We start from the raw sequence: 27138 nt of genomic DNA, 5'->3' as shown, positions 1-27138 counted from the left end.
CAGGACCAAACTGGTTCAGACTTCATCACTCACGTTACTTTTCCAACAGCCAAAACCAAAGCAACGCTTTTCAAGAATAAGCAGCTTGTGTCGGAGCACTTCCTTTGCATGGCATTATCACTTTTTGGGTTAACCAATCTTACTGAAAAGAAAGACATTTTTCAAAGGGAAGGAATGAGAAGGGAAAGAGCATTTTAGCAGTCCAGAAAGGATGCTTCTATAACTTGTCAGTCATCAGAACATGTGGTAGAAATGCTTCTCAGGCTCAATAAACATGTTTTCAGTTGGAAGACATGCTTGTTTTCATTCACAAACTGGCATTTGGAAATTGCATTGTCTGCTTTTTCAAAGAGGGAAAATAGCAATTCTATTTCTACAAGGTACATGTATGGCTCTTAGCTGAATTTGGGTTTATAAAAATGTCTGTCTAGTGCTTTCAAATCTGTAAATAAACACATTTATAAATGAGGTCAATCAGGAACATTTTTCAAGGAAAGAAATAGTTATGGAGGAGTTACTGGCTGTGAGGAACCGATACCTCAAGCTCCAGTCTGTTGTGGTGCTCCTCCGCTCTGTTTCCAAGGTTTCCTGTTTTTGGTGCACTGCAGCCTTGAATTCTCTTAGACATGCTGCATTGATATTCAGGGCCTGTTTCTGATCCCCATCACTGCTCCCAGTCTCTCTCTTTCTCTTCCCTCACTTTGCCATGGTCATCTTTCTTGATGTACGTCATTGTACACGAGCCAATATCTAATTTAATAAAAAGTTTTTCAATAACTGCATTGATAAGAAATTCAATGTTAGACCTGCTAAGCCAACAGGACCCAACAAACCCTTATTTTCTTTTTGAGTTTGTTTTAATTTTTCTTCTCTCCTCCACTCCTAACATCTTCATATCCAGCCAAATTGCTTCTTATTTGCTTCTTTGATCATTCAAAATATTTTTGGATTTATTATAAGTTCAGATGGCGCCACTTTGAATTACATTAGACATAATAATATTGTTTTTTAAATGAGGGATTTTCTATGGAAGCGTATTGCATTCAATGAAACCTTTTTTTCATGTAAATCAGAAAAAATTATTGCGAAATTCAGAAAAAATTATAGCAAATTCTGAAAAAATGTAGAGCAAACTTAACCACACCAACAATGTTGACGTCCAGCAGGCCACCCATGGACCTTGCTGCTTTGTGCCCAATAATGTTTTCAGGATTGACTCACAAACAAAATAAATAAACAGCAATGTTTAAGACTTCTCTTACATTTTGCTCTGTAATGTTGGTGGATGTAGTAAGTAGGAAGAACAAAACAGAGGTGATGTCGTGACGAGTACATATTAGAAACGGATCATGTCTATGACACGGACACGTTGTGACTTTTCTACTCATCTCATGTCTTAGTTTTCATGAGCAGATGAGGTTAGCACCCAGCCTGTTTGTAGTTCTTTGCTTTTGTAGTTCTTAAAAATATTAGAATAAAAATCACTGAAGACATTTGACAGAAGATCACTGTTTTTATTTGTATTTTTTTATACATGAAAAAAAAATTGAATGCAATACGCTTCCATTCTTTTCCTATTTGGTCTGAACAGTACCAAATACATATTAGTAATATAAAAGTTCTCTTTGATATTACTAATATTGAATGAGAAAAAACACTTTTTTCTTTAGTTTGATATTTATTACCCCCAAATAAAAACAAAAAAGATATCCCTAAATAGAAAAAAATTGATTGTGTCAACTTCCAGCTTGACAGCGGTGTCTCATTAGCATCATGATGTTGTTTTGAGACGTTATGTTAGACTCTTCCACAAGTACATGCAATTCTGCCAGGTCACCATCACTTGGGAGTGGGGTACAATCGTGCAGTCTCTGTTCAGCTGGTCCCTATGGCAGGGTTTTCCAACCCTAGTCCTCGGGGCACACTGTCCTGCATCTTTCCCATGTTGCCCTGCTTATGTACACCTGATTCATCTCATCATCAGGCTCTACAGAAGTCTGACAATGAAAAAGACAGGCGTATTTGAGCAGGGTTGCATTGAAAAAACCCAGGACAGTGTGCCCTGGGAACCAAGAATGGGATATACTGCTCTTTGGGGTTTGGGTCAGAGAACATTGCTGGCCATACCATATGAGGGGTTCTCACTTCCTGAAGTCCAGCTGTAATAATTCTGGTATGATAGGGCTGAGCACTATCATCCATGAACAAAAAGTTGGGAGTGTGCTGGTGGAATTAGGGGATGAGGATGGTTCTATGATGTCTCTGTGGTAAAAACATACAGTGACAGGGCCCTCTTCATTAACAATTTGGTTTTGCTCTGACTGGTTTTACCTGCCCAGGCTGTTGCACCTCATCCACCCAAGGGGGGGCATTACAAATGAGAGGATAAAAAATATGTACTTCTAACAATGTATTTATTTATTTTTTTATGCTTGTTTCTTAAGTTATTTTAGCAATGCTTAAAGAAGCTTGTATTGACTTGATTTTTGTTAATAGCGATACTACTATTGACTCAAAAATGGAAGGGGGGCTTTTTGCTGGGGTGCAGCTGCACCCCCTTGCTTCCCTGTTGCTCCGCCCCTGTGTGGTAGTATTTTTTATTTGTTTGTGATTGAAAGCTTGATGAAAATATGCTGTTGTGCTCAGTGTTGCTGTGTATTTTCTTAATCTGGTGCTATGCTCTCTAATATGTCCTGCTCTTACGTTCATAGTAACTACAGGAGAAAATTGGCTATTTTACAATAACCTGGCACAACACATCTTTTCCTATTTCATGTAATCAATATTCTTTTGTGTATTGTCCCTTGTTTTAAATAAATAAACTCTTAATTATGTTAATTGTGTAAACGGTTGAAGAGTTGTTGGTAGTAAAAAGAATGTTAACAGAAAACATTTTCACAAAAAAATTGTTTATCTTTGTAAAAAACTCTAAATATTTAGCATGTAAAAACAACAAAGGGGTTGCTGATAGAACTCAATAAAAGCCATGATAGCAAGGGCTTACCCAGCCACCATGACACAGACAATACAGACAGTAAACAGAATGAACTAACTGCAAGTGCCATGCCAACCCAAGCCAGAATGTGCCAAGCTCAGTTGTGTTTAGCATGCATTCACTCTTGTGGGAATACCCTGAGGTGGAATAATGCTGCTTGTGATTCCAGTGCAGTCCAGCATCTGATATTTACATAGTACACCTGTGACATATCAGGGAAGACAACGAGACACAAAGAGGAGAGAAAAAAAAGAAATGAACATGTAGAAAATAAAAAAAAGGAGTGGTAAAAAAGACAGTGTAAGAACGGTAGCAGTTTGACACAATAAGGTTCTTGGTCTTGTCGCATGCGCGCTGTGACTCAATGAGATGTGTGATAGTTACGTGACAGCAGCATGCAACCTCTTGTGTCACGCCTGGCTTGCTGGATAGCCACATGACTGGTTGAAGCAGGACAGGTGTTTTTGTGTGTTTGTGTGGTGGATTGGGGGTGGATGATCCAGGTATAGACGCTCAAATAAAAGTACGAACGTGCAATGTCACTGTGTCCTGCAGCGTTCATGTTCACGGGGGAGTGCTTTCTTCTGGTGTGAGTGTGCTGTTTGGGAATCCCAATCGGTGGAACACACAGATGACTCATGTCCTTGAAAGTTACCCCCACCTCCCTGTTTTTCACTTAATCACTCCCCTCCTCTACACTCTCATTGATCAAAAGCCAGGTTTGCTCAAGTCTTTTTTTTTTTTTTACCTTCTGTCCTGTGGTTTGTCATCTTTCAGGGGATTGTTCCTCTCCTCTTTCTTGTGTCTTGCATGTTCTCTTTTTTCCCTCCCTCACCTGTTATTCTTTGTCTTTCCTCCTCTCCTGAATATGTCAGCAATTTGTTTGAAAGCGCTGCTTAAGTGGTTGTCCTGCTTTAGCCTCAAAATGTCAGCAAGAGGGAGTGGGATGTAGCTACTGGAGAATAGGGATGTTGAGAAACAGGTTGATTTTTATAGTCATTCATTTGGGGTTTTTGCTCACCAGAGCTGCTCTCCCACTTCTTCGGTTTATCTGTCAATTAATTCTTCTGTCTTCCAATCGCCATCTTTCTGTCTAGAAAGAGAGCAACTCTCTCAAGTGATGAACAACATCTCTGCTTTGCAGCACTTTTCAGGAAAAAACATACAAACAAAAAAAACCCTACACACATGCACACACACACACTCCAGTCCTGACGCCCACCCCTGCTGGTTTCCAACATGGTACAGGCTGTACATTGAGACAGCCCCAGCTGTGGCAGTAGCAGTGAGAGTGCAGCTCAGTGAGTCTCCACACAACACATGCACACCTACACTCACTCACATACACATTCACATACACATACAGCCCCCCGCTGTGGCGGCCAGTCTTTGCTGCATGTTCCGCTGCAACATCATTTAAAGGTGAGAAGATCTTCCCAATTGGGTGTTGATGGCAACAATCTTTCTGCTGTCATCAGTAAATGTTGTCTCTCTGCAAGGTGTATTTTACGCGCTTCTCCGTGTCTGCTGATTTCATTTTGTGCTGCTGGCATTCATCATCTGTGAGAGGGGAAGCTGTTCCTAGGTGTGTATGGTACAAGGGAATGCACGACCGAGATAATATAGTCTTATAACAGCATCGATGGTTGCAGAGCAAGGAATATACGGCAGACGAGGAGTCACATTGGAGAATGCGTTTGATCTGCGTGCGTGATCTGTCTTTGTATGCATGTTGCATTTCATGCATCAATAGTAGCAATTTGCACACAAAATAGCGTAGCACGATAATCTGAACTATATATTTATTATTTGAGAAATCCAAATCTTCTAGTTCTTCAAATTTCTAGATAACGATGTTTTATTCAGGCCATCTGTTGCCAGTGAAAGTCTGCAGACTGTCTCTGTCACACATACTGACTGGTCCTGGCACAGCAGCAGGTTTCACTGCCGTAGCTTATATCGTAGCGTATATTTGCTGTCTTCACGGCATTAGCCAGCTGACGATCTGGCATGGTGACTGAATTAATAGGGAACATTATCACCCATCTTCCATGACCTGTTTGTCATCAGCCTTTCTTATCGTGGCTCCATGACTCTACTGCAGCATGAAGTCAGTGGACAATACACTGTTCATGGATCTGACTGGGTAGCTTTTCTTTCCAGAGTATTAGGTTATAATCACATCAGCATAAGAACATAATGTTTTGGTGTGCAATAGAACTACTCCTTCTATTAAACACACATAGAAAGTATATACATACATGCGGACATAAAAAAGAAAATCACATTCATGGTGCAGGACAGTGTGGGGGTCAAACACCTGCTTGGTAGTTTGAACACCCACTAATTTGTTTATGCTCTCTTGGAACCAGTTAGTCAGTCATTCCACCACACTCTCAGACCGGCTGTCACAGAAACTGGTTGCGCATCTCTAGGGGTTGGGACTGTGTGACCTTAAACATCAGCTCCACTGCGACATGAAACTGCTCAATGTGTGTTACAGAGTTGTTCATAGGCAAAAGCACAAATTTAGGTCTATAGGCTCAAAACATCTTCTTAATTTTAATCCTGTTGATTCATTAGTACTTTCCTCATTATTCAAACTTTTTGATCCAAAATATCTGCTTACACATTGTTGCCATGACAGAGTCACATAATTCGTATGTCAGAATCACATACTGTCAGAAATTCTTCCATGTTTGTCCTTTCATACTGTATCTTACAATGTCAGGAGCGTCACTCTGCCTCGAATTTTGCTCTGTCATCATCATGTCTGCAGCATAGCAACAGACTCTATTGTAAAAGATCACTTGAAAGTTTTATCACTATGATAATGATAAAAATTATCTGCACTTTGATGTTGACTTAGCAATTATTGTTAACTGTAAGGCTTACATAATCATATTTCTATATTTTATGGGTAGGTTTTCTCCCTAAATGGTAATGAATCTCTTACTAGATGTCATTGCAATCTTCATCATAAGTTGAAACTGTTTAAAAATGTCTTTTTATGGCCTGTTGTATTCTGCTCTTCAGTGCACCTTTAAAGGTTGACCCTAAAGATGTTTTTGCTGCTTATTCGAGTAGCTTCATCAGTTCTGACTGCTGATGGCGAATTCAGGTTATTTTCCTACTCCTTTAGAGGACAACAATTGTAATAACTCTATGTTATGTGACCAGATGCAAATGTTAACAAGCCATTTAATATCAGAATGTTTGTCTTTTTACTCAGTAGTGTCTTGGTGTGGCGCAGAGATGGTTAGGGATTTATTGTTTGTCTCCTGGGCTGAAATGTACACAGGAATCAAGAAAAGTCTCAGAACCTCAATCTCCTCAGAGAGAAAGTGGATCCATTTAGCTTCCTTTACTGCTCTTTCTGTTCTGAATTCACACTTTACTGACTTCAAAGGAGTGTTCACTGTCATTCAGGTACAGGTGTAATGCTGAGTTTCGGCCTATTGTCTTTTTGTGAGGAGGTTGTTTAGTTTCCTCAATGAAGAGATCAGAGCCCTCCTGACTGCACTGGATAGAATGACCCCATTGATCCACAGGGCGGTTTAATGGCTGAAGTGGGTGACCGATTTTTTTAATTTTTATTTTAGCCTCCAGTTTCCCTTAACTTTTGAGGATAGGTTTATCTTCATCCTCTGTATCTGCAGCTGCTTTAAATTTTAATTTTACGCTAGATTTTGTGTAGGAAGGAACCATTAAAATGTGATATACATTTTGCCTTGACCCATAACTGTCAAGATGGAAGCTAAAAAAATCTGGCAAAGAAAAACTGTCACTAAAACTGGTATTTTCTGAATCCAATCATAAATGTTAAACGACCATTTGACCAACTTTATTAGAAATGTATTTGTAACATTAAAGGGCTGGAAGCATTATTATGCATTATTATTATGATGGTGTGTTGGAACAACTGTTGCAATGAAATCAAAACATTTGAGTAAAGATTCCTAGTCTTTGTTTCTTAAATCCAGGCTCTTCATCTGGATCTTTCCTGCAAAAAAAAACTTTCTAAAACTTTTTTTTTTTTTTTAATTACTATTGTTCTGTTAACTTTGCTAACATGGGGGGTTAAATTTAGGGGTTGGCCCAGTTGCTTTCAGAAAGTAAAAGTATCTTTGACAGCTGTGGTGAGAAGGTAGAGTGGTTGACCTCTGATCTGCAGATTGCAGGTTTAATTGTCGCCCTGCCCGCTTATGTGTTGGGCAAGACACTGAACCTCACATTGCTCCTGGTAGCCAGTGCCAGTGTTCATCAGTTTGTATGGATGAGTGAATGGGACTGTGACTTTAAAGCACTTTGGGCCTTCAAGCAAAGTAGGGAAGGTCCTTTAATAAGATATGCCATTTATGACTTCACAGAATCAGTCGGATGAAGTTGGGAGAATCAAGTAGTAAAATAAACTTCTTCAAATCAGATTATAAAAAAATAGAAAAGTGTAGGTTGGGTTTGGGGGGGGGGACCACTGGAATTAACCATATTGTTCTGCTTTTCCCTCTGTGTTTTGTCCTTGGGATGTGATGGATATCAGGTTCGGTGAAGATCCTTCTGAGTTTCTCAAACTTACCTGAAACATAAGAAAAGAATGACATTTCTCTGTGACTTTCCTTCTTTTCGGGTATCTGTAAAGTTCTTATTTTCTCAATAAAATCCAGCGGGGATAACCACAGGACTTGATGGCAGTGTTAGTGTGGCTCATTTCTTAGTGATTCTGTCTGAGTTGATAGTTATGTCTGCCTGGTGGTGTAATGTTCTGATTGCTTCTGGCTTACACTCGAGGGATTGGTGGATGATTCAAAATTTCTGCCATCCTTGATATGTACAGAGGGGTCCAAGAAGTATCAGCAATTGTCCTTGGTGTTTTTCAGGGCTGAATCTTACATAGTTGTTCAATAAATATTATTGGACCCATGTGTCATCAATGTACCGGTATCTAAACCGACGTGGAGATGCAGTTCCAGGGACTCTGATCTCACACCGTCCCTCCAGGCCACTATGAGGGTCAGAGGTCATTCCATGGCAAAACTGTATATGTGTGTTTTTCTTTTAGAAATCCTTTTGAAATTCAAAATTAGGAGTTAATAAAACCATTGACTGTATAAAAGAACTGGACCAGATAGTGTGATGTCACTTATAAAAACATGGCTTACTTCTGGCTCCAACAAAATTAAGTCAATTCAGTTGCCAATTTTTTGGCAAATAGACGCCACCATGTTGGGGCCAGTTTATGTCAGTAAGCAGTGAATTGTCAAAGTCTGTCAGAGTCACAGTTTCTATGGCAACCACTCTCGCCAATCATGAGTGAGCTTGTAGGAAGTCGGTGAGGACTGAAATTGGCTTTGGGGGAATCTGTCAATCAAACGTTTCGAACACTTGACATGGGATCACTAAGCACCACCTACTTTTATTGAGGCATCCAGTGCAGTGCAGTGATCAGTTTAAAATGTGAATAACTTATAAAAATAATAAGAAAAATAAATTAGGATTAGCAAGAACACATTTAAAAAAGGTAGCAGAGCAAAAATGGTTAGTCTGACAAGTATAGTGACCGAGTTCATTTCTCAATAGAAGTCTTTGGGATTTTGACATTTTGGAGCTAGTGGGTACTTCCTGTTTGAAACTCAATGGGGGCGGGGGGTTGTTCACTCAGCCCAGTTCTCACATACAGTCAATGGTCTAGCAGTTTCCAAATCTGGTTTCTTAACTCATCATCAGATCTAAATTCTAAAGACTGTAAGAATTTTCCCATTTTTTCCCCCATTAGATCTACAAATATAACCAGTTTGGATGAAAAAATAGAAATGGAGTTACCGATTGAAGGAGAAAGTACTGCCATTAATGGGGTTGTATTTTGGAAAGTAAATTTTGGTGAACGCCTTTTATGGTTTGCTAGCATCACAAACAAAATTTGTTTATAATTTACGGATTTGGAAAATTCTGTTTTATCACAGAGAAAAGTTAATGTGTTTTCTTGATCACCACAAACTTTAAATTGTCAAAAAGATGGGAATAAAACAGAAACCATTAGTCCTTTTGGAAAACTTAGGAAAAACGTTGCTTTACACCTCAATCTGGATCTTAAGCTTTTTTTCATGAAACAGTTTTAAAGCTTTACTTCAAGGAACCATTATTACACACTTATCCTCTATTGCTTCTTTTCTTTCTTCTCCTCTTTTTTTACTCCTCCTCTTCCTCATTTAGTCTGCATGTGTTGAATTTAATTAGACCAATAAGTCCCTCATGAGTTCTACAGGCTCATCTAGAGCAAGGAGAGTGCAACAACATTTCTTGTCTGCCTCCAGTCACCTTGTTGTAGAAAGTTAATGGGAGCATGTGCTTGTGTGTGAATTCACTGTGTGTGGGTCTATGTGCAATGAGATGCACTGTTTTACATAGCAAACAATTGGAAATGAAGTTGCAGCATTAGAGTTGGAGAACTTTGGTCAAATTTGCTGGAAGAATATTTGTCTTTCTTGTTATTTTTCAAAGTAACAAAAAAAAAAAAATTTTTAATGATCCATAAATGCTCTGGTAAAATAAAAGAAAATATCAAATAAACTTCAGTCAGTTCTAATCAAAGATTTTGAGCAGAAATGGCATTAAACTCTTAAAGAGTAGGTTAGATTGCTTTCTAGTTCTACATCCACTTCTTATTAACATCAAACTGCCTGCAGTTCATAGCAAACAGTGTCCATAAAAAAAGATTATTTTAAATAATTGCACCTGTCTCTTTAAGTTACCATTGTGTAAACATATGTTTAATGATCAAGATAATTCAAAGAATCAGAATAATTAAAAAAGTCAAGTAAACAACAAATGTGTGTGTTTTTTTAAAGCTCTTTGTGAGAATTATAACAGAGCTGAGAGAGCAAAACCTCTTTTTGGTATTTAAAAGTAAGTGCTGAGTTAGAATTGTTTTTTGTTTGAGATCAGAAAAACCTAAATTACATAATTTTGTCCAGTTTCTTTCCAATTTCAGTGGTTTGTGATTTAATGCTAAATAGAATTCAGGCAAATGTACATTTGTTTGCTCAAGCAAGACTAAGTGGAATACTTGAGACTTTGAACCATCACTTGCTGAAAGATATTAAGTATCAAATAATTGTTTTATTACTGAATAAGCCAAGATGGTTTTTGACTGTGAGCCTCACTTTACATATTACACAGATACTCTTAAAACCTTTCATGGTTTCCTTCTTATTTTGTACCTTTATATCCTTTGCAGGGCTGCCTTAAACTTATTTTACTTAGTTCATCTTCAATCTTCTACTAAACCATGACACGGCAGATGCTATTCAACAAAGCAAAGTATATTATTCTTTATTAGCGTTCACTATTTCACCTAAAATCATCAAAAGATAAGTGATTAGGCTGATGTAGCATGTGTGACATTTGTCAAGCATTTAGGCTGTTTTCAGGCCACGTACCTACAAACATCAAAAACAATATGGGGTTCAGTTCCTTGACGCTTCAATACACGGGCAGACAAAGCTGGAACTGAACCTGTGATCCTTCAATCAGAGGTCGACCGCTCTACCTCTGCATCACAGCCACCCTTCATTTATTCTCATCTATCTTCTATCCACCACTTTTAACTGTGTTTCCTATTTTTAACAACTTTGTAGTTCTATAATACATAACAAAGGTGAATGCTTTACTATCCTCAGAACAGGTGTTGGAGGATGATAGCTCACAGTTTAGCATATCATAGTTAATCCAGCGGGACTTGCAGGGCTGGACAAAGTCACGTGGGGTGTAACTGCAAACTGTCTACAGCCTTAACCCATAGACCAAGACCAACTGCACCTTTTAATTAAAAAACAAAACAAAAAAAAAATTCCTCAAACTGTTACTAAAGCAGTGACAGATGAATGTAAACGACATGGTAAAACATTAGTTCCTTTTTATTTTGTTTTTTCTTCTCTTTACTTTCTGTTTGCTGGAAACACTTTTTTTATCATTACAGAAGCAAATGAGAACTAAAAGGTTGAGGATTTATCCCCCAGGGAAATACATGCTGGAAGATAGGGGTACACTCAATTAGCCTTTAAAAGCCACTTCTGTTTCTTAATAATTAGTACTTCCATAGTGTAGATGTAGTGACAAAGCAAGGTTGCTTTTATAACATGAGGGTCATTGCAGAAAGGGCACTGAATCCAGAACTATGTGTTGAGGTGGGGGCTGCTGGAAGCCCTTTTTTTCTGACGGTGCAAATTTTACATGACATTTACAGAGGTGAGTGTTGGAACCCTGATACATTCTTTATCATGCCAGTTATCGTCTCTAAAAAATATAGAAGTAACCCTAAAAAATATTAGCTAAATATTAAACAAAATCTTAAATATTAGGCTTTAGAGTCACATCATTTTGAGCACTAGTGCCAGAAACCAGGAAATGTTAGTCTTTTTTTTTAACCACATTAGCTTTAAATCTTCTGCAAACAAACTTGGAAACAGTGGGGAGAACAGTTCAGATGTGTGTGTTAGTGTGTAATATGTGAGCAAACCTTTCATCATTGCTCTAAAATGGATCTATGGTGCTGCAGGAGCTCTCACCCTTTTCCAGACCTCCTGTCATATACGGCCAGACAATACATGTAGGAACCCAAATGATTACAGAATCGTATGACCATGGGGCCAGGAATAAATGTAATCCTGGTTATTTCATACACTGCTCGATATGTATAACTAAGCAATTAGCCTAATGACTGATACCTACTCATCCAGTAGATGCAAACCTGAAAATTAAACGGATGAAAAAATGCAAAACATAAGCTCCAAACTTGAATGAACACCTCTCTTTTTTTTTTTTTTATTCTTGCCCCATATTTGGGGTAAAATCTGAACAGAAAAGGATTTGAAAAATTCTAATATCTGGTTTATGAATAGTTTAAAAAAATCCCAGTGCTTCTTTAGCAATCTTGTAAAGGACTAATGGCCCCTTTTCCTGGGCTTATTTCATAAATGAAGCTACATGGCAGCAACAGCAGGGTTCTTTTAGATAGAAAAATTACCTTGCAGCCTGAGAAGCTGTTGCTCAAAAGACTGATTCCAAAGTTTGCTCAGAAATTGTAAACACCTCCCTAATTCTGTTCTGAAACAACTAAGTGTGCTTGTTTTTACAAAGAAAGATAATAATAATGTTGATTATCATTTTTTCATTGTTTTATTGCTGTGTAAGTAATACACAGTAAGAGGTATGTGGTTGTGATTGTTTAAGTGCATTAATTATGCCTGTTTGGAAAAGCTCTATACTGTTGTTCCCATCGTGTCGATGTCGGAGTTTTAAGGTTCAGCCCCGGGTTTCACTGAAAAGCGAATCGATTCAATTCTAATTCACTAGTGTTCAATTTCATAGACAGAGCGCAATTCAGTCAAACATAAAATTAGTCGTCAAAATATTTTGTAACCAATTTACTGTAATTAGTGATTCAAGCTAAAAAAAAAAGGTTGGACTCATAAATAAACCATTGAATCCTTACATTAAAATCTGACAAAAAACACTGCTTCTGCCCAGGAAAAAATAAAAAAGAAAAAACAACAAAAAAAACCCCACTTTGTTGAAAAAAAATCCATGCTCCATGCAAGCAATGTTGTATTCCCTAATTAAAGAAGGATTTTAGTCAGTTTGTTCTTTTTTTTTTAACTTTGCCCGAGAAAAGGTTAACAAATAGTAATAAATTCAATATAATTCTTTACAGGACCACCAACAAAATAGAAGAATACTACTTTACTGTTTCATAATCAAAGAAGTAAAAATTATTATTTGATTAATTTCCTTTTATTTTCAAGCACAAAACAAAACAGTTAACATGAAAGTGAAGAATTGCTTGAAAAAGGAGTGAGTCGAAAAGAATCTTATTAATTGCCATTCTAAATTTGACCATATTTATTCCTTTTTACACATTTGACACGTTCTTCATTATTCACATAAACACAAAAAAAAGATCACAAGCCATGATTGTCCGTACATTGTCTCATTGTTTGTGCCGCTCAGCCTACATTACAGAGTGTTATACTCTCACCTGGTCTTCTGATTTCCTGACCCTGTTTTGTCTCTGACCCCGTTTGCCTTTCGCCAGCCCCAAATCTTACTTGAATCCTGATTCTTCTTTAAAGCTCCCATGCTTGTTATTGACCCCTGCCTGCCTGACCTTGGTTTAGCTTTGTGAACGTTTAACTGAGCTACTAAAACCTGCTGAAATTGGAACCACCCGTCTGCCTGTTCTTGTGACACTGATCTACCACCTGCCTTGTCTTGCCTGCACCATTGACTAACCACAAATTTATTTAAATAGATGCAAGCATTTTCAGAAACACTTAACATATGAAAAAAACAAACAAGCTGTCTGTATACAAAAACAGAATCTCAAAGATCCCTTTTTATCACTATGGTGAAGTACCAAACCACTAAAACACTTATGACAATCGCGTCATCTGGCTCTAATTAGTAACTAGTAGTAGTAGATAATTAGTAGAAGAAATTTGTCGCAGTTATCGCGAACAGTCACCAGCCAAACCGCAGCTTTATGTAGACCACCTGATTGTGGGTGGGACGCAATACGATGAATGCGATGACTGATCACTATGATGTATTAACTGGGAATTATTAGGCTTCTCATTTTCAAATTTATGCTTCCAAAATCTTCAGTTTGTATTTATTTTTTAATTGGGTAACATTTTTACTCATTTTGATACTTTCCTCCATGTTATTCTACAACCTCATCCAATTGACACATAGGCTATGAATAATACAGAGTAGACAAAGTTTATTTACAGTGAAAGCAGAGGATGGCAATAAAGCAGACTTAGACACAATGGGTGTCTGTGACCATATGTGTGCCTGCCCTGAGAAACACAGACAGGCATGCGACTGTTGGGAGGACTGGAGTGTCTTCCAGTGGCTCAATGACATTCAGACACTTTTTAAAATAAACCTAAACACGTTTCATTGGGGAGAAGGCTCCTACCACTCAGTGCCTCCTCCACCATCACCCATCACACACTTGTAACAGATACTGGCATTTCCATCATCAGTTTCATTTCTTCAGTGACACAGAAAAAGCCTTGCAGTCATGGAGCTTGTTTGGCCAAAAGATTTCAAAGGTCTGGTGGGTAAGCAGGCATGGGCTTAGCACACAAAAAGCAAACCATTCCCCTCTGTGTGCAAATATCTCAGCTTTTGTAAGACCTATTTCTTCACCTTTTTTCCAGGATCATTTTTACTTTCCTCATTGGCTGCCAGAGAAATCAGTATCTGTCAGGCTTCCTGGCAAACTATTTTAGCATGACAGCTAGTTTCAACCCAATTATATTGCACTGATGGGGACTGACAAGGTATTTAGCTTGCATGTTGTCTCCTCTATCTGTGTCAGAACTTAATGTTTCATTCAGTGGTGCAATGCAGCTGCTTTCACCACTTGTTCAAGTGTTACATTATTAAAAGATTAACAACATTTCTGAATTAATGCATACATTTATTTATGTATCAGATTTAATTAATCTTTCCTGACATATCAGATCATTTTCAGGACAACATCTGTCTTTATTTTGCATAAAATAATGTAATTATGTAATATTTTTCTAGGTCATGTTAGTTATGTGGGTTCTCCTATCAAAATTTTGCTTCTACAGTAACTTCAATTAGGTGTGGACAAAAAAAGCCTCATTTGGATGGTTTCTTCCTTACAAATGATTACAAATAAAGAGTATAAAGAAAAAAACACCACTGACCTGATTTAACGTTCCACAGAGTTCATGAATATTATGCTGCCAAATCCTTTGCTTAAATATTTGCATTGAATTATGAAAGCTTTAATTGTAGCAGGATGTCGATTTATCCTACAAGCAAGGCTTTGTTTTATATTAAAAGTGACAGACATTATATCCCGTTTCACTAGCATGCAGGTGAGCAGTCAGTTTTGCACTATTTTTTGTCAAAGGTAGGGGGGGCTGTGCATCTGTGATGCTGGTGGTACTGATGCAGTGAGCACAGCCCTGCCTCACTCTGCTCAAGGACATTTAGTGACAGATGCTTGGGCAATGAGCTTCGACTCTCATTGCCCATATCCCCCTCCATGGAGGGCAGCAAAATGTCCACTACTGAACAAGTATGAGTCTGGGCAAAAGATGCATGTAAAGAGGAATGCTTCATGAATAATCTCTGGTCTTTGTCATTGTGTTGCAAAATGCAGCAAACCTGCAGACAGATCAGTGAAGAACTAAAAGAAAAAAAAAAGTCAGACTTGCTTAAAATAGCATGTGCAGTAAATTCACAATAAAATATTTCTGATGGGAGACAACAATCATGCTATCAGGTTGCATTTAAATCACACTTGCTATCTAGTTTCGTTTCCTAAAATCCCAAATATTCCTAAATATCATAGATACATACATGTTTCATATTTATGTCTTTTGAATGTTTAGTGAATGTACTTCCCTAAAACCCTATATTGATGATAGATAGGGACATGCTGTAATTACATAATGCTATCCTGAAAATGATTAAAGGACAGGCTTTACAAATTTGACCAGAAGATAAAAAATGATGTTGTGGAGGCAACAGCAGCACTCTTTACACCTCAGTTATGAAACACTTCTCTGCTTTTTGCATGTGGGTTTTATGAGGCAAACACAACGCAGTGCTGCTATCAGATGGTATTAGCATCTGGCGTTGGAGCTTCCCATTTCAGTGTCGATTCCATATGGTGTTCAAGTTCATGAAGCCCCATTAAGTGTGTCTTTCACCTTAGGACGAAAAGCTGTCCATTATTCTATGTGCACTTTTGTCTTGTGTTTATTCAGATTTTTTTCTTACTCAATGTGAAATTGTGGGGGGCATGCCAACGATTATGCATAGGAATTGGCTCATCTGCAAGCTGGCAGACAGAAGGATCCTGCAGCAGGACATGCTTTACTCAATACCAATAAATTGACATTTGCTGGACAGGTTGTATAGATACTTTGTAAACACTTTGATAAACTGTTTTTTTTTTTTGTCGGAAAACATTAAATCAGAATCTCAACAGGACATAATTGTCTTCATTTTTTTCCCTTTTTCTTAGGTATCTTTGCAAAAATGTAAACCTTTTTAATGCTAGTATTTACTCAGGGTCAGGGTTGCCTCCTCAGAAACAAGATTCCTGTTTGATTCTACATCATCTAGTTACAAGATTGATGGATTGACCAACTGAGAAATATAGACCAACAGGATGTGAAAACAATGCTTCTTTAGCACTATTGGTATATTGTCAAATGTAATGCACATATTTTTGTATTTTTCTCCTTAGGACAGATGTTCAGCTATGGGGAAAGTATGCTTGTTTATCTTTAACATTTTTTAGAATATTTGTATCTTCTTTGGCACATGAAGACTACTGACAACATTGATGGGACCTTATTGTCCATCAAAGATGATTGGGTTAAAAGGAGAAAAAACAGAAAACAAAGCTTTATCAGCTTTTTTTTATTGGTTTAGCAAACTATCAGAAAACCCTTATATTTTAAATAACAACAACAATTAACATCAGCTAATACAAAATTATATTAAAAAAAAGATGCTTAGTAAAGTCTTTAGATGGAACAAATGTCTTTTTTAACTTTTTGATGTTTTAGTGTCTTTGTGAGAGCTGTCTGCCATCGTAAGTTCAGAAAAAACAGGCGCTCATTAACAGACAGAGCTGCATCCCATGGGGCAGGGAAGTGTCTCCCTCCTATTGATGTGTACACACATGTTGACAGGCTCTTTCACCATCCTGCTGTGTCATGCTCCAGCACATATTTGGGTCTAACCAGTCCCTCATGCATCATCGTACCTGGAATCATCACCTCGCTGATCCCTCCGACCAATTTAGGAAATGCTTGCCACTTGTTTAGATGCGTTCACTGCCCCAGGATGACTTACAGCTCATAAACAGTTTCCATCACGACACTCAAGCAAGTAACAGAAAAACAAGTGACTTACTGCCCTCACCTGTTACCTGAAAAAAACTTCTTGCATATAAAATGTTTCTTAACATTTTTTAAGAATTTGTTTTGGACAAAAGCGTCTGCTAATGACTAAATGTAGCTGACTGAGGTGATTGTTTTTCAAAGCAAAATTAAGGGTAAAGTTCCCGCTAAGCTTTGTGGGAAGCTATTTGGGGAGAGGAGGGCAGAAGACATTGGAAGGGAGGCAAATGAGAAGAGAAGAGTGGAAGGACATAACAAATGAAAGGATTAAAATGACCTATTTCAGTTTTATTATTGTTTTGTTAATAAAGCAGAAGTTCTTTAAGCTGAGGTGCTACTGCCTCAAGTCGCACCTCAACTATGTTTTGATCTATTGTAAAGTTTTTTTTTTATTGTAAAGTGTTCTTTTGTTTATGATTATATAGTTTTTAGACAGAATCAAAAACCCTGAGTTGTTTTTTAGGACATAATTTCTCTGTGGCAGGGGTTCATTGTCAGTTTTATGATGTGAAAACCCCAGGAACGACAGGCTCAAGTGATAAGGTTGCCCCTGCTGCCTTGGTATTCTTACAGGGTAAAAAGAGGATCAGAGCATTTAAGCATCTAGTCAATGGCAAATTAGCACACCGATGGCTGACTTTGTATTGGGTTTTTGCTTGTTTTTATCATTGTTTTAAATGAGCAAAATGTTTACTGCGCATGACGTCTTCTCAAAAGCTCAAGAGGACTTATTTACAGATGGCAGAAAGACAGTAGCGCGAGTCACTGCAGGGTTCAGCAAAATACAAGACCAGGGTCCTTTGATTTCCCCCCTCCTCTCTTTGGTCCCCCTCTGTGTGGGTGGGAGGGGATAAAGGGCAGCTGGAAGGCAAATGTTTCCTTTAGGTAATGATATTAATGTTGAACCTTTGAGTGGATCAGTGTGATGCTGGCTGAGTCACATGTTACTGACTAGAAATAAAGACTTACACAACAATAATTAGAGACAGTTTTTGTGAACTTTATTTAATGATTAGTTTTTGTACACAATTAATAAGAAAAGGTGTTTATCTCTTTATTTATTCGGATAGAATACATTCAAATGAAATCCATGGTGAACTTTCCTCTTTTCTGTGGATTTAAAAAGTATTAATACTGTGGGTACATTTACAGCTGATAGCACTCCGTGTCATATATGGAGCCGCCACCGGTGTGTGAATGTGTGTGTGAGACTGGGTGAATGGGACAGTGACTGTAAAGTGCTTTGGGCCTTCGATTAAGGTAGAAAACGCTATATATTTACCATTTAGCATATAAAGACGCAATTAAGGACCTCTTGTTTGTGTATTGAAATTAGCTGTGTAAGTGATGCACTACTGTAGTTGTTCATGGCGGAAGTCAAATGCATTGCAGAATATAAATGCTTTACTGAGCACACAAACACATTTCAATAAGTGGAGATCTTAAACGAATAAAAGATTTATTTGTGATACAAAAGATGTGCATGAAATTAGTCTGTTGTCTTTGGCAATTAGACTCCGGGCCTACTTGCTGGTGGGAAAATCTCAGACCATAGATGAATGTATCCCTGAGCCTAAATGCTGATGGTGGTTTAGGGCCAAGTCATGACAAAGCATTGGTCACAGGTGTAGGTCGGTGTGGAGGAGGGCCTACAAAACTGTCTAAAATGTATAGTGGCAAACATCCATTAATTTAAAAGCAAAAATAGGATTGTGATTGGCTGAGAAGAAAATGCGGGGAATTTAGCTATTCGTTTTTAGTGAAGGCTTAGTTGATGAGTAGCGTACAGAGAGTGACATAAAAACCCAACTTACCAGGAAGTCAGGTGGATCTTCCTCACTGAAATTGCACCAAAGCTTCACTTCTGACATGAGCTTGGAATTAACAGAGGAAAATGTTTCACTGTGACTGGCTTACTGTGTAACCCTCGTGCTATCCTAGGCACGTTACCATTGGGAGTAGGGTCATCTAGACCCACTAGACAGTGCGCTGAACCTTTTTTCTTCAATGATTTGAGAACATCACTGGTGTCCATGGATTACATGAAATCTTTCCACCTTTATCCACCTTTGTCATGGTAGGGAGAACACATCAATGTAAGGGTGGGGTCATCTAAGATAGCACAAGGTTTAAATGACCGTTGGCAGAACTGTAACTGTCAGACTGACGATTTTCCCTCATGTATGTTATGCTGTAAAAAGCCCCCACTCAAATCGTCTTTTGATATATTGTAGAAGCGTTCCCAGTGGTCTTTTAATAATGATCATGCTGTTTTTAAGCAGAATAAAAACCTGTGCCGCCTTCTAGGACAGGAGTTTATCAGAAATTTGCCTTTGGGTTGTGGGCAGGACTGTTGGGGTGAAGTAAGCCTTCCAATCGTCCCTTTGTTTATATTCTCTCCCGCTATCTTACAGCCCCTCACAACCCCTTTTTTTTTTTTTTTTTTTTTTTTTTTTTTTTTTTTTTAACTTGTCCTGTCCAACAGCTAGGCAAACAGATGAGAGCTGAGGGCCTCTTGTGTTGGACATATTTTATTTTAACAAGAGGGGTTATTCATCTTCAGACAAACCAAAGGTATGTCTGAATAAACCCCTTTTGTAATTGAGGCCAAAATTTATTAATTTCAATCATGTTTGAAAATCTTTGGTGTTGGACCGGACGGAAAAGGAAAGAGGGGAAGAAGAGAGAGGGACGTTAGAGAGAGGGGGGGGTAGGAGGGTGATAATAGGAGGGGAAGGGGGGTAAGACCATGAAGCAGCATAGAGCAGACAGGTTTACTGGTTGTTTATCGTTACGGTACGGTTCAAATGTAGTACAAAAAGGGCGGGGCCTGTTCACACACACTCAAATATTATCAACACACCTGCTAGCCGCAAAAATGTCCACATGTCAACATGCACACAAAACAGATAGTGTTCACGAACGCATACCTATGCCTTTAAACCAACTAGTGTGAAATATTTCATTCATTCAATCATGCAAACTATTAGTGCAAAGGTGAGCTAACACCTGTGCTCAGGTGAGTGTTTATGTTCTTCTAAAATGGATGGTGGAATGTGAAAAGAAGGAGGAGGAGCGCCCAGCCACCCCCACTCCCATACCCCCGCCGCAGCAGCAGCGGCAGCCGGAATTCCCCCAACGCCACACGGGAACAGGCAGGGAACAACCGCCCCCCGGGCGACCAAGACACAACCCCAACCAAACATTACTGGTGCAGCAAAAATGTCGAGCAATATTGGAGCCATCCAGCCATACAGTTTTGAGCCAGATGCCAGCTCAGACGAGGAAAACGAAGACGTATGTGAATCTATTTGTCTGCAAGATAATGGAGCGGAGCAGGGAGCTTGTGGCCTGGCAATTGTAGTTTCTATGTAATAACTACAAGCTTTTTAAAATGGCATTTTTTTCATCTGCTCCTGATTCACCAAGATTTGAATAAAAAAGTAGTCAGAAGTGAAATTCTATGCTTAATTGTCTTCATAAATGTCCTCCATCATCAGAAAAATGCTACAAGAACATGTCAAAATCACCAAAACACAATTTTCATTGGGGTGGGCCTTTAAAATGATTTCTTTGAACATTCAAAGATATCGTAATTTGTTATCTCTTCTAGTAAAGTCAAAGGTTATGCTACTAAGGTGGAAACAGAGAAATAAAATTCCTTTTTTTAAAGATCCGATCTGCTGATGAATGACGTAGCATTCAAGCTGAAAACCAATGTGAGCTTCCAGGATTGGGTCTTTCCACCATGTAAACCGCTTCCAGTCTATTAGTGTCTTCTTGTAGTAAATTAAACTCTAACTTTCTGGTGTTTCTGAGCCACATTGAGCTTAAAAGAAATAAAGAATGAAGCTGGTGTTTTTGTTAAGTATTCTAAGACAGCAGGCTAAAGAGAATGTGTCAGTGATATAACACGATGGCACAGATGAGGCTGGTTACTGAAGGAAGCAATGGCAGCTTCCTTGCTGGTGAGATAGCAGGGGACCGGTTCACAGCTCAGCCCATCCTCTCGGTGACAGTGTTACGTTCTGCCTCTCCGCTTTGTCGTCAGAGCAGCCCCAGCCTCCCTCCTGCACACTTCTCCTCTGCTCTGCACCAGAAACGAGCACTCTCATCTTTCCTTCTTTTTTTTCCTACCCTCGCTCTCTCTGTTCTGATAGTGCGTGAGCTCAGAATGAGGTTAGCAGCACCAACAGCACCAGCAGCAGATAGAGACAGCAGAGGCACACTTACTGCAGCAGCCAGGGGAGGCTGTCCTTCAGCCGTGCACTTTCTACCGCTGCATTCACTCCTGCCCTAAGAAGGCAACACTCATTCCTGTGCTCTCTCTCAGCCGGCTCCTTTCCTCCTCTCCAAATTCATCTTCTGAATTTGTCTCCCCATCTCTCTCTCTCTCTCTCTTTCTGTGTAGCGGTGATGGAGAAGACCACCATGTAGAGACGGAGAAGCAGAGGAGGCAAGAGCAGAATTGCAGCAATGGGAAGCCACACATGGAGTGGGTCTGGACGGCAGCCGTGGTGAGCCTGAGACCAACAGGACTTGAAACCACCATTATTACCCTTCTCAGGACTTAACCACTGGGGCTGTCCAACGCTTACCTGGATGCTCCCCACTTGTGATTTATCATTCCCTCTTCTCTCCCTGCTCCATCTTTCTTTTTTCTCGTCTTTTTGACTTAGCCTTTTTTTTCTTGTTTTTTTTTTCATCGCTGAAATTTTTTGCTATTGAAACAAAAGCAACTCATCACTTTGTTCCCTTAGGATTTTTTTGCCCATTTTTTTTTCTTTGTCTGCCTACTTCAACCCTTTAGGGTGTTTTCTTCCCTTCCTTTTTTTTTTGATAATTACTGGCTTTTTAAAATCCTGTTTTGGAGATTTTTTTGGATGGGACTTAGCTCTGCTGTGCAATCTTTTTATTCTACAAGCAATAACAAATATCAGTCTGACTGACTCAACTAGTTTGAAATCATGGGGGACATGTCCAATAGCGATTTTTATGCCAAGAACCAAAGAAACGAGGGCAACCATGCAGCAGACTTTGGCTGCTCGGTCATGGATCTGCGCTCGTTGATGGAACTGCGTGGCACAGAGGGGGTGGTCAAGCTCCAAGAAGATTATGGGGGAGTAGAAGGACTGTGCAAACGACTCAAAACCTCACCCACTGAAGGTAAGTTCTTGTGTGTAAAACTGCTTGTTTTACTTGGGGTGGATGTTGTGTGTGACAGAACCTGTACCTGTGGATCAATTACTTGGTTAATATTCTCTGATCTGTTATAGTTTATTTTTGAATTACCCTTTTATCTGTTTATCGTATTAAAAATGGATATTAAACAGCACAGATACAATGATGCTACAACAGGAGATTGAACTTGGCCACATAAAAGTAAACCAACAATGGGGTAAAGTAGAGGAGTCATGAGGGACTGGATGGTTCTGTTTAAGGCGAAATAAAAATACTTCACAATTCAACTATTTGTAGCACAGACCTCTCTAGCAATTTAGAGTTTCTGCCTCATCATCTTGTACAGAAGCATCCCAACCTGGCTTACCAGCCTCCTTTTTAAGCTCAGGTCTGAGAAGCAGCAGGTTGTTGCTGCAACTATGAAAGGTCTTAGCCCCATTAAACTAACTGTTTTGTTGGCAAATGTGAATTGAGGATACAAGACGGCAACAAAATGGTTGTATTTTTTCCCTTAAGTTTTAATTAAGTTTTTAAAAAAATTGCAATATATTAAAAAAAAAACATTTTGATGCTTTTTGATGCTTTTTTTATCCTAATAGAAAGAACAAAGAGATCATTTTTTCAGCAGGTAGAACACAGGATACACAAGAATAACTTAAAGCACAAAAATTTACTTTTCTGTTCAATTTCTTCAAGATATCCAATTACAACTTACAATTAATTCTTAAAAAAATGAGAATATTAAATCTGATTTATAATGCACTTTACATTCTGATAAAATATCAAAGTGATTTAGTTTTCCTGGAAGAAAAAAAAATATTGGCTGGAATCTGCCCATATGCACACAAAAATGCGATTTCTTAATTGATCAACAGGCCCTGACTCTGAGGTCAGTGATCACGTTCAATCGATGTGTGACATCGGAGGTTCCCTATAACCTTGAAAGGTGATAGTCAAATGAGAGTGTGTTTCCTGACACCCTCCTTTCACTCAAGCACCTTCTTGGTCAACTGGCAATGAGGACACGGTAAAGCAGACTGACTATGCTTCTGTATCTTTATTCCCATTATTTTATATGCTATCAGACTCTTTCCAGTGTTGGCAAGGTCATCAAATCTTCTTCATTCACCTCTGGGTCGGCAAAAAGCTCATCAGTTCTAAGCTGGGTCAGTAGATCCATAAGTCAAGCATCTTGCTTGAAAATGCTGGGGTAGGATCCAGACCCCCTGACCCTAAACAGAACATAGCATGAATAGAAATAAATGGATGAGGTGTGTTAGCTTGCACAAATGTTTACATGTCCATAACTTTTTAAACTCCAATTTCAGCATCAACTCCCTGTCTGAAGCCAAAAAAAGAACAAATTGGTGTGACTTAATAAAACAAAACAAAACAAAAAAACAATATGTTGACATTGTTTTGTTTTTATGGAACTTATTTAGCCAACAGGCGATGACATGGATCATTTTGGGAAAATTTTTCAGAGCTGCTCATGGGTTTTCCAAATTGTCTTACGACTAGTTACTTAGTTTAAACCCTGTTTCTTTATTTTCAATTTTTTATGTTTTCTTTTTTTATTGGGTGGGCAAGGAGAACGAAATGTTGGTTGAGCTGAAAGCTCCTCTCTGTTTCCTAGAGAAGGTAGAGTGGTAGAACACATCAAGAATACTGCATGGTAGGAGCATGGAATTGGGGCATTTCCAATTTTTACAAATTAGAGGGACATACAACTGCCTTAGACGCTATGTGGTATGAAAAAAAAGGAATGCGTGGGGGTGGGTGGGTTACATGAAAAAGGAATTCTTGTGAAAGAAAAAGGTTGCTGACCTAAGAAAAACACTTATTTTTTAATCAGTTACTTAGTTCCTTGATTTCACTATAACATTTAATAGCTGGAGAATACAGCCTAAAAATGAAGAGAATGGACTGTTTCTCATCAATGTTAATGCCACATCTGCTGAAAAATATGCCTGAGGCATTACAGAAATGCTGAAATGAACCATTATCACAACTGACATCAAATAATAGTTTCCATTGTTGTAAGTGTTGTGATTAGATCCACATATTCCACATCACATTTTATTACTGTGACAAACATTAACCAAGGATCAGAGCCTGCAACTTAAGCCGAAGCGATTGCAATTAAACCTATAAATGAAAGCTCAAAGCAATGAAAATTATCATTGAAATTTGGGATGGGAAATAAGCTTGACCAACCCTAACCCTAACTCTCATCAACACCTACTTATCTTGTGACATAAAACCTAATTGGAGCAACAGCACTGGGTGTTAGTAGCTGTAATTTAAACCCTGTAAATCTGAATCTTTGTCTTGTACAAGATACTAGTCTATAAAGAAATAAAGTAATATTAGTGCCCTACTCGCCAATTTTAACTGCACCCCCCTTAGTACACACACCCCTCCCCCTTCAATATATATATTCAAACATAAACACACACACATGCACACAAACACCCTCTCAAACACCCATACACGCACACACATTTTACAAGGAAGGTGGGACCTGGGTCCATCTGTCCCCTACCCCTTCCCTGGTGGGGGGTGCGGGCCTCTTGGCGATGGCGGCCGTGTCCCTTGGGTGCCGGCTCCCTGGGCCCGGCGGTGCTCTCTCCCCCGGCTCTATTACACCTGAGCCGGGGGTGTTCGTGTCCCTGGGGGGTGGGTCCTGGTCCTTGCCCCTGGGCGCTGGGCCCCGCCAAACTTCCAACATGGCCGAGCCTGGTCGGGCCATATTTATAACACCCCTTGTGGGCCACCCTTTTTTCCCCGGGGTTCCCCCCTCCTGGGCCGGGGCGGCGGGCCCCTGCCTTGCTCCTACCTGGACCAACCGTGGGCCGGGTGGGTGGCTGCCTGGAGTGCGGAGCGGGTCTCCCTTGGGGGGTCCTGGCTCGTACCTGGGGTCGGGGCGGGGGGATGCCCGGAACTCCGGGGTGGTGGTGGGGTGCTCGTCTGGGGCTGTGGGCGTCCCTCTCCGGTGGGGCCCTGCGTTGGGCTCTTCCGGCGCGGCGGGGGGGCTGCTTTCCTGGCTGGGCTGGGGCGGCGCTCTCTTTCCCTCCGCGCCTCCCTGCTCTCTGGCTCTGGGGGCCTCGCGGCGGTCCTGCTGGCCCTGGCCTGGGTGGCGGTCTTGGTCGCCCGGGGGGCGGTTGTTCCCTGCCTGTTCCCGTATGGCGTTGGGGGAATTCCGGATGCCGCTGCTGCTGCGGCGGGGGTCTGGGTGTGGGGGTGGCTGGGCGCTCCTCCTCCTTCTTTTTCACATTCCACCATCCATTTTAGTGGAATGTGAATCACTTGAGCACAGGTGTTAGCTCACCTTTGCACTAATAGTTTGCATGATTGAATGAATGAAAGATTTCACACTAGTTGGTTTAAAGGCATAGGTATGCGTTCGTGAACACTATCTGTTTTGTGTACATGTTGACATGTGGACATTTTTGCAGCTAGCAGGTGTGTTGATAATATTTGAGTGTGTGTGAACAGGCCCCGCCCTTTTTGTAATACATTTGAACCATACCGTAATGATAAACAACCAGTAAACCTGTCTGCTCTATGCTGCTTCATGGTCTTACCCCCCTTCCCCTCCTATTATCACCCTCCTACCCCCCCCCCCCCCTCTCTAACGTCCCTCTCTCTTCTTCCCCTCTTTCCTTTTCCGTCCGGTCCAACACCAAAGATTTTCAAACATGATTGAAATTAATAAAGTTTGGCCTCAATTACAAAAGGGGTTTATTCAGACATACCTTTGGTTTGTCTGAAGATTAATAACCCTTCTTGTTAAAATAAAATATGTCCATTACAAGAGGCCCTCAGCTCTCATCTGTTTGCCTAGCTGTTGGACAGGACAAGTTTAAAAAAAAAAAAAAAAAAAAAAAGAAATAAGGTAATATTGAGTTTTTTGATCAATACAAAAATGGGATTGCTATTTTTCATAAAACTAAATATAATACATGTATTATGGAAATGAAACAAATAAAGAACTGTTTGTATGTTGTTTGTTCCATTAAAGACCCACTACAATGAAAATAGTGTTTTTGGTGTTTTTAACATGTTCTTGTGGTATTTTCCTGATTATGGAGGAAATAAGTAAATAACTTTAAGATTGCATTTCTGATTATTTCTTTACTCAAATTGTTGCGACAAGGCAGACAAAAAAATGCTAGTTCGAAGACTGTGGTCTTTCTGTGGCACTGCTAATGTTAGGTTGGGGATGTGAGGGGCTGTATTGTAACAGGAAAAAGTATCAACTGTCAGGAGCTGGAGGTGTAGAACCCAAAATACAGGAGACCAGGCTTGGTGGTAGAAACTAAAGCATTCAATTAAAAAAAATGTAAACAAGACAAAACCATGACAACAAAACAGATGACCTGACAAGGATGAACTGAAAACTAAACACTTAAAAAACTCTGAGGGAAATGAACGGAGATCATGATAAACCTGAAACTGGTGTTGCTGACAAAGTGAATATTCAAAACAGTACATAACCAAAACCATAACATACTAAAAAAAATAAAAAAGTTCAATCCTCACATAAACACAGATCTCTCAGTAACAGGGAGGGTTAAGAGGGCAAATTTCTGATGAAGTACTGCGGCTCTGCAGAGACCATGTCCTAGAAAACGACATGGGTGTTTTTTTATTTTGGTGATAAACGGCAGAATCAAAATGAAAATACCACTGGAGGCGCTTTTGCAATAGATCAAAAGATGAATGGAGAGTCTTTTAGGAAAACTTTGGGTACAATCTGTACTTACAGTCAGTGAGTTGGATATCATCTTTTTTTTTTAGTGCCAGTAGATCACTTTAATCAAAATAGGAAAGCAGATCAATAAAAATCTCTCTACTCTCTCTGAACAATGACCTTTTTGCCTTTTTTGGATCTAGTAGTAAAAAGATCAAACTCATTCGAGGTCCATCGCCTAAACAAATTCAGTAAAATCTACAATTTATGCTCCTTGAAGCTTTTTCTTTAATATATAATTATTTTTA

The 27138-nt window shown here is 39.3% G+C and overlaps 1 protein-coding gene across 13 annotated transcripts in view; it reads left to right on the top strand.

Moving 5' to 3' along the window:
- atp2b2 (ATPase plasma membrane Ca2+ transporting 2) overlaps positions 1–27138 on the top strand; it is a 144097-nt gene that overhangs the window by 36313 nt on the left and 80646 nt on the right. For 6 of the 13 annotated variants that reach the window (XR_002873277.1, XM_004068654.4, XM_011474849.3 and 3 more), the window contains exon 1: positions 20995–22119. Coding sequence is in view for 12 of the 13 variants with exons in the window: in XM_004068654.4 (XP_004068702.1) it covers positions 21921–22119 (199 nt within the window). In the remaining variant the exon portion in view is untranslated. Of the gene's footprint in view, positions 1–4295; positions 4418–20993; positions 22120–27138 lie in introns of those variants that run through there. The other 7 variants (XM_011474846.3, XM_020703154.2, XM_011474850.3 and 4 more) reach the window with 4 other exon arrangements.

Source organism: Oryzias latipes, chromosome 5 (genome assembly GCF_002234675.1).
Source record: "Oryzias latipes chromosome 5, ASM223467v1".
Lineage (NCBI taxonomy): Eukaryota > Metazoa > Chordata > Actinopteri > Beloniformes > Adrianichthyidae > Oryzias > Oryzias latipes.
This window is presented reverse-complemented; position numbering and strand designations above follow the sequence as displayed.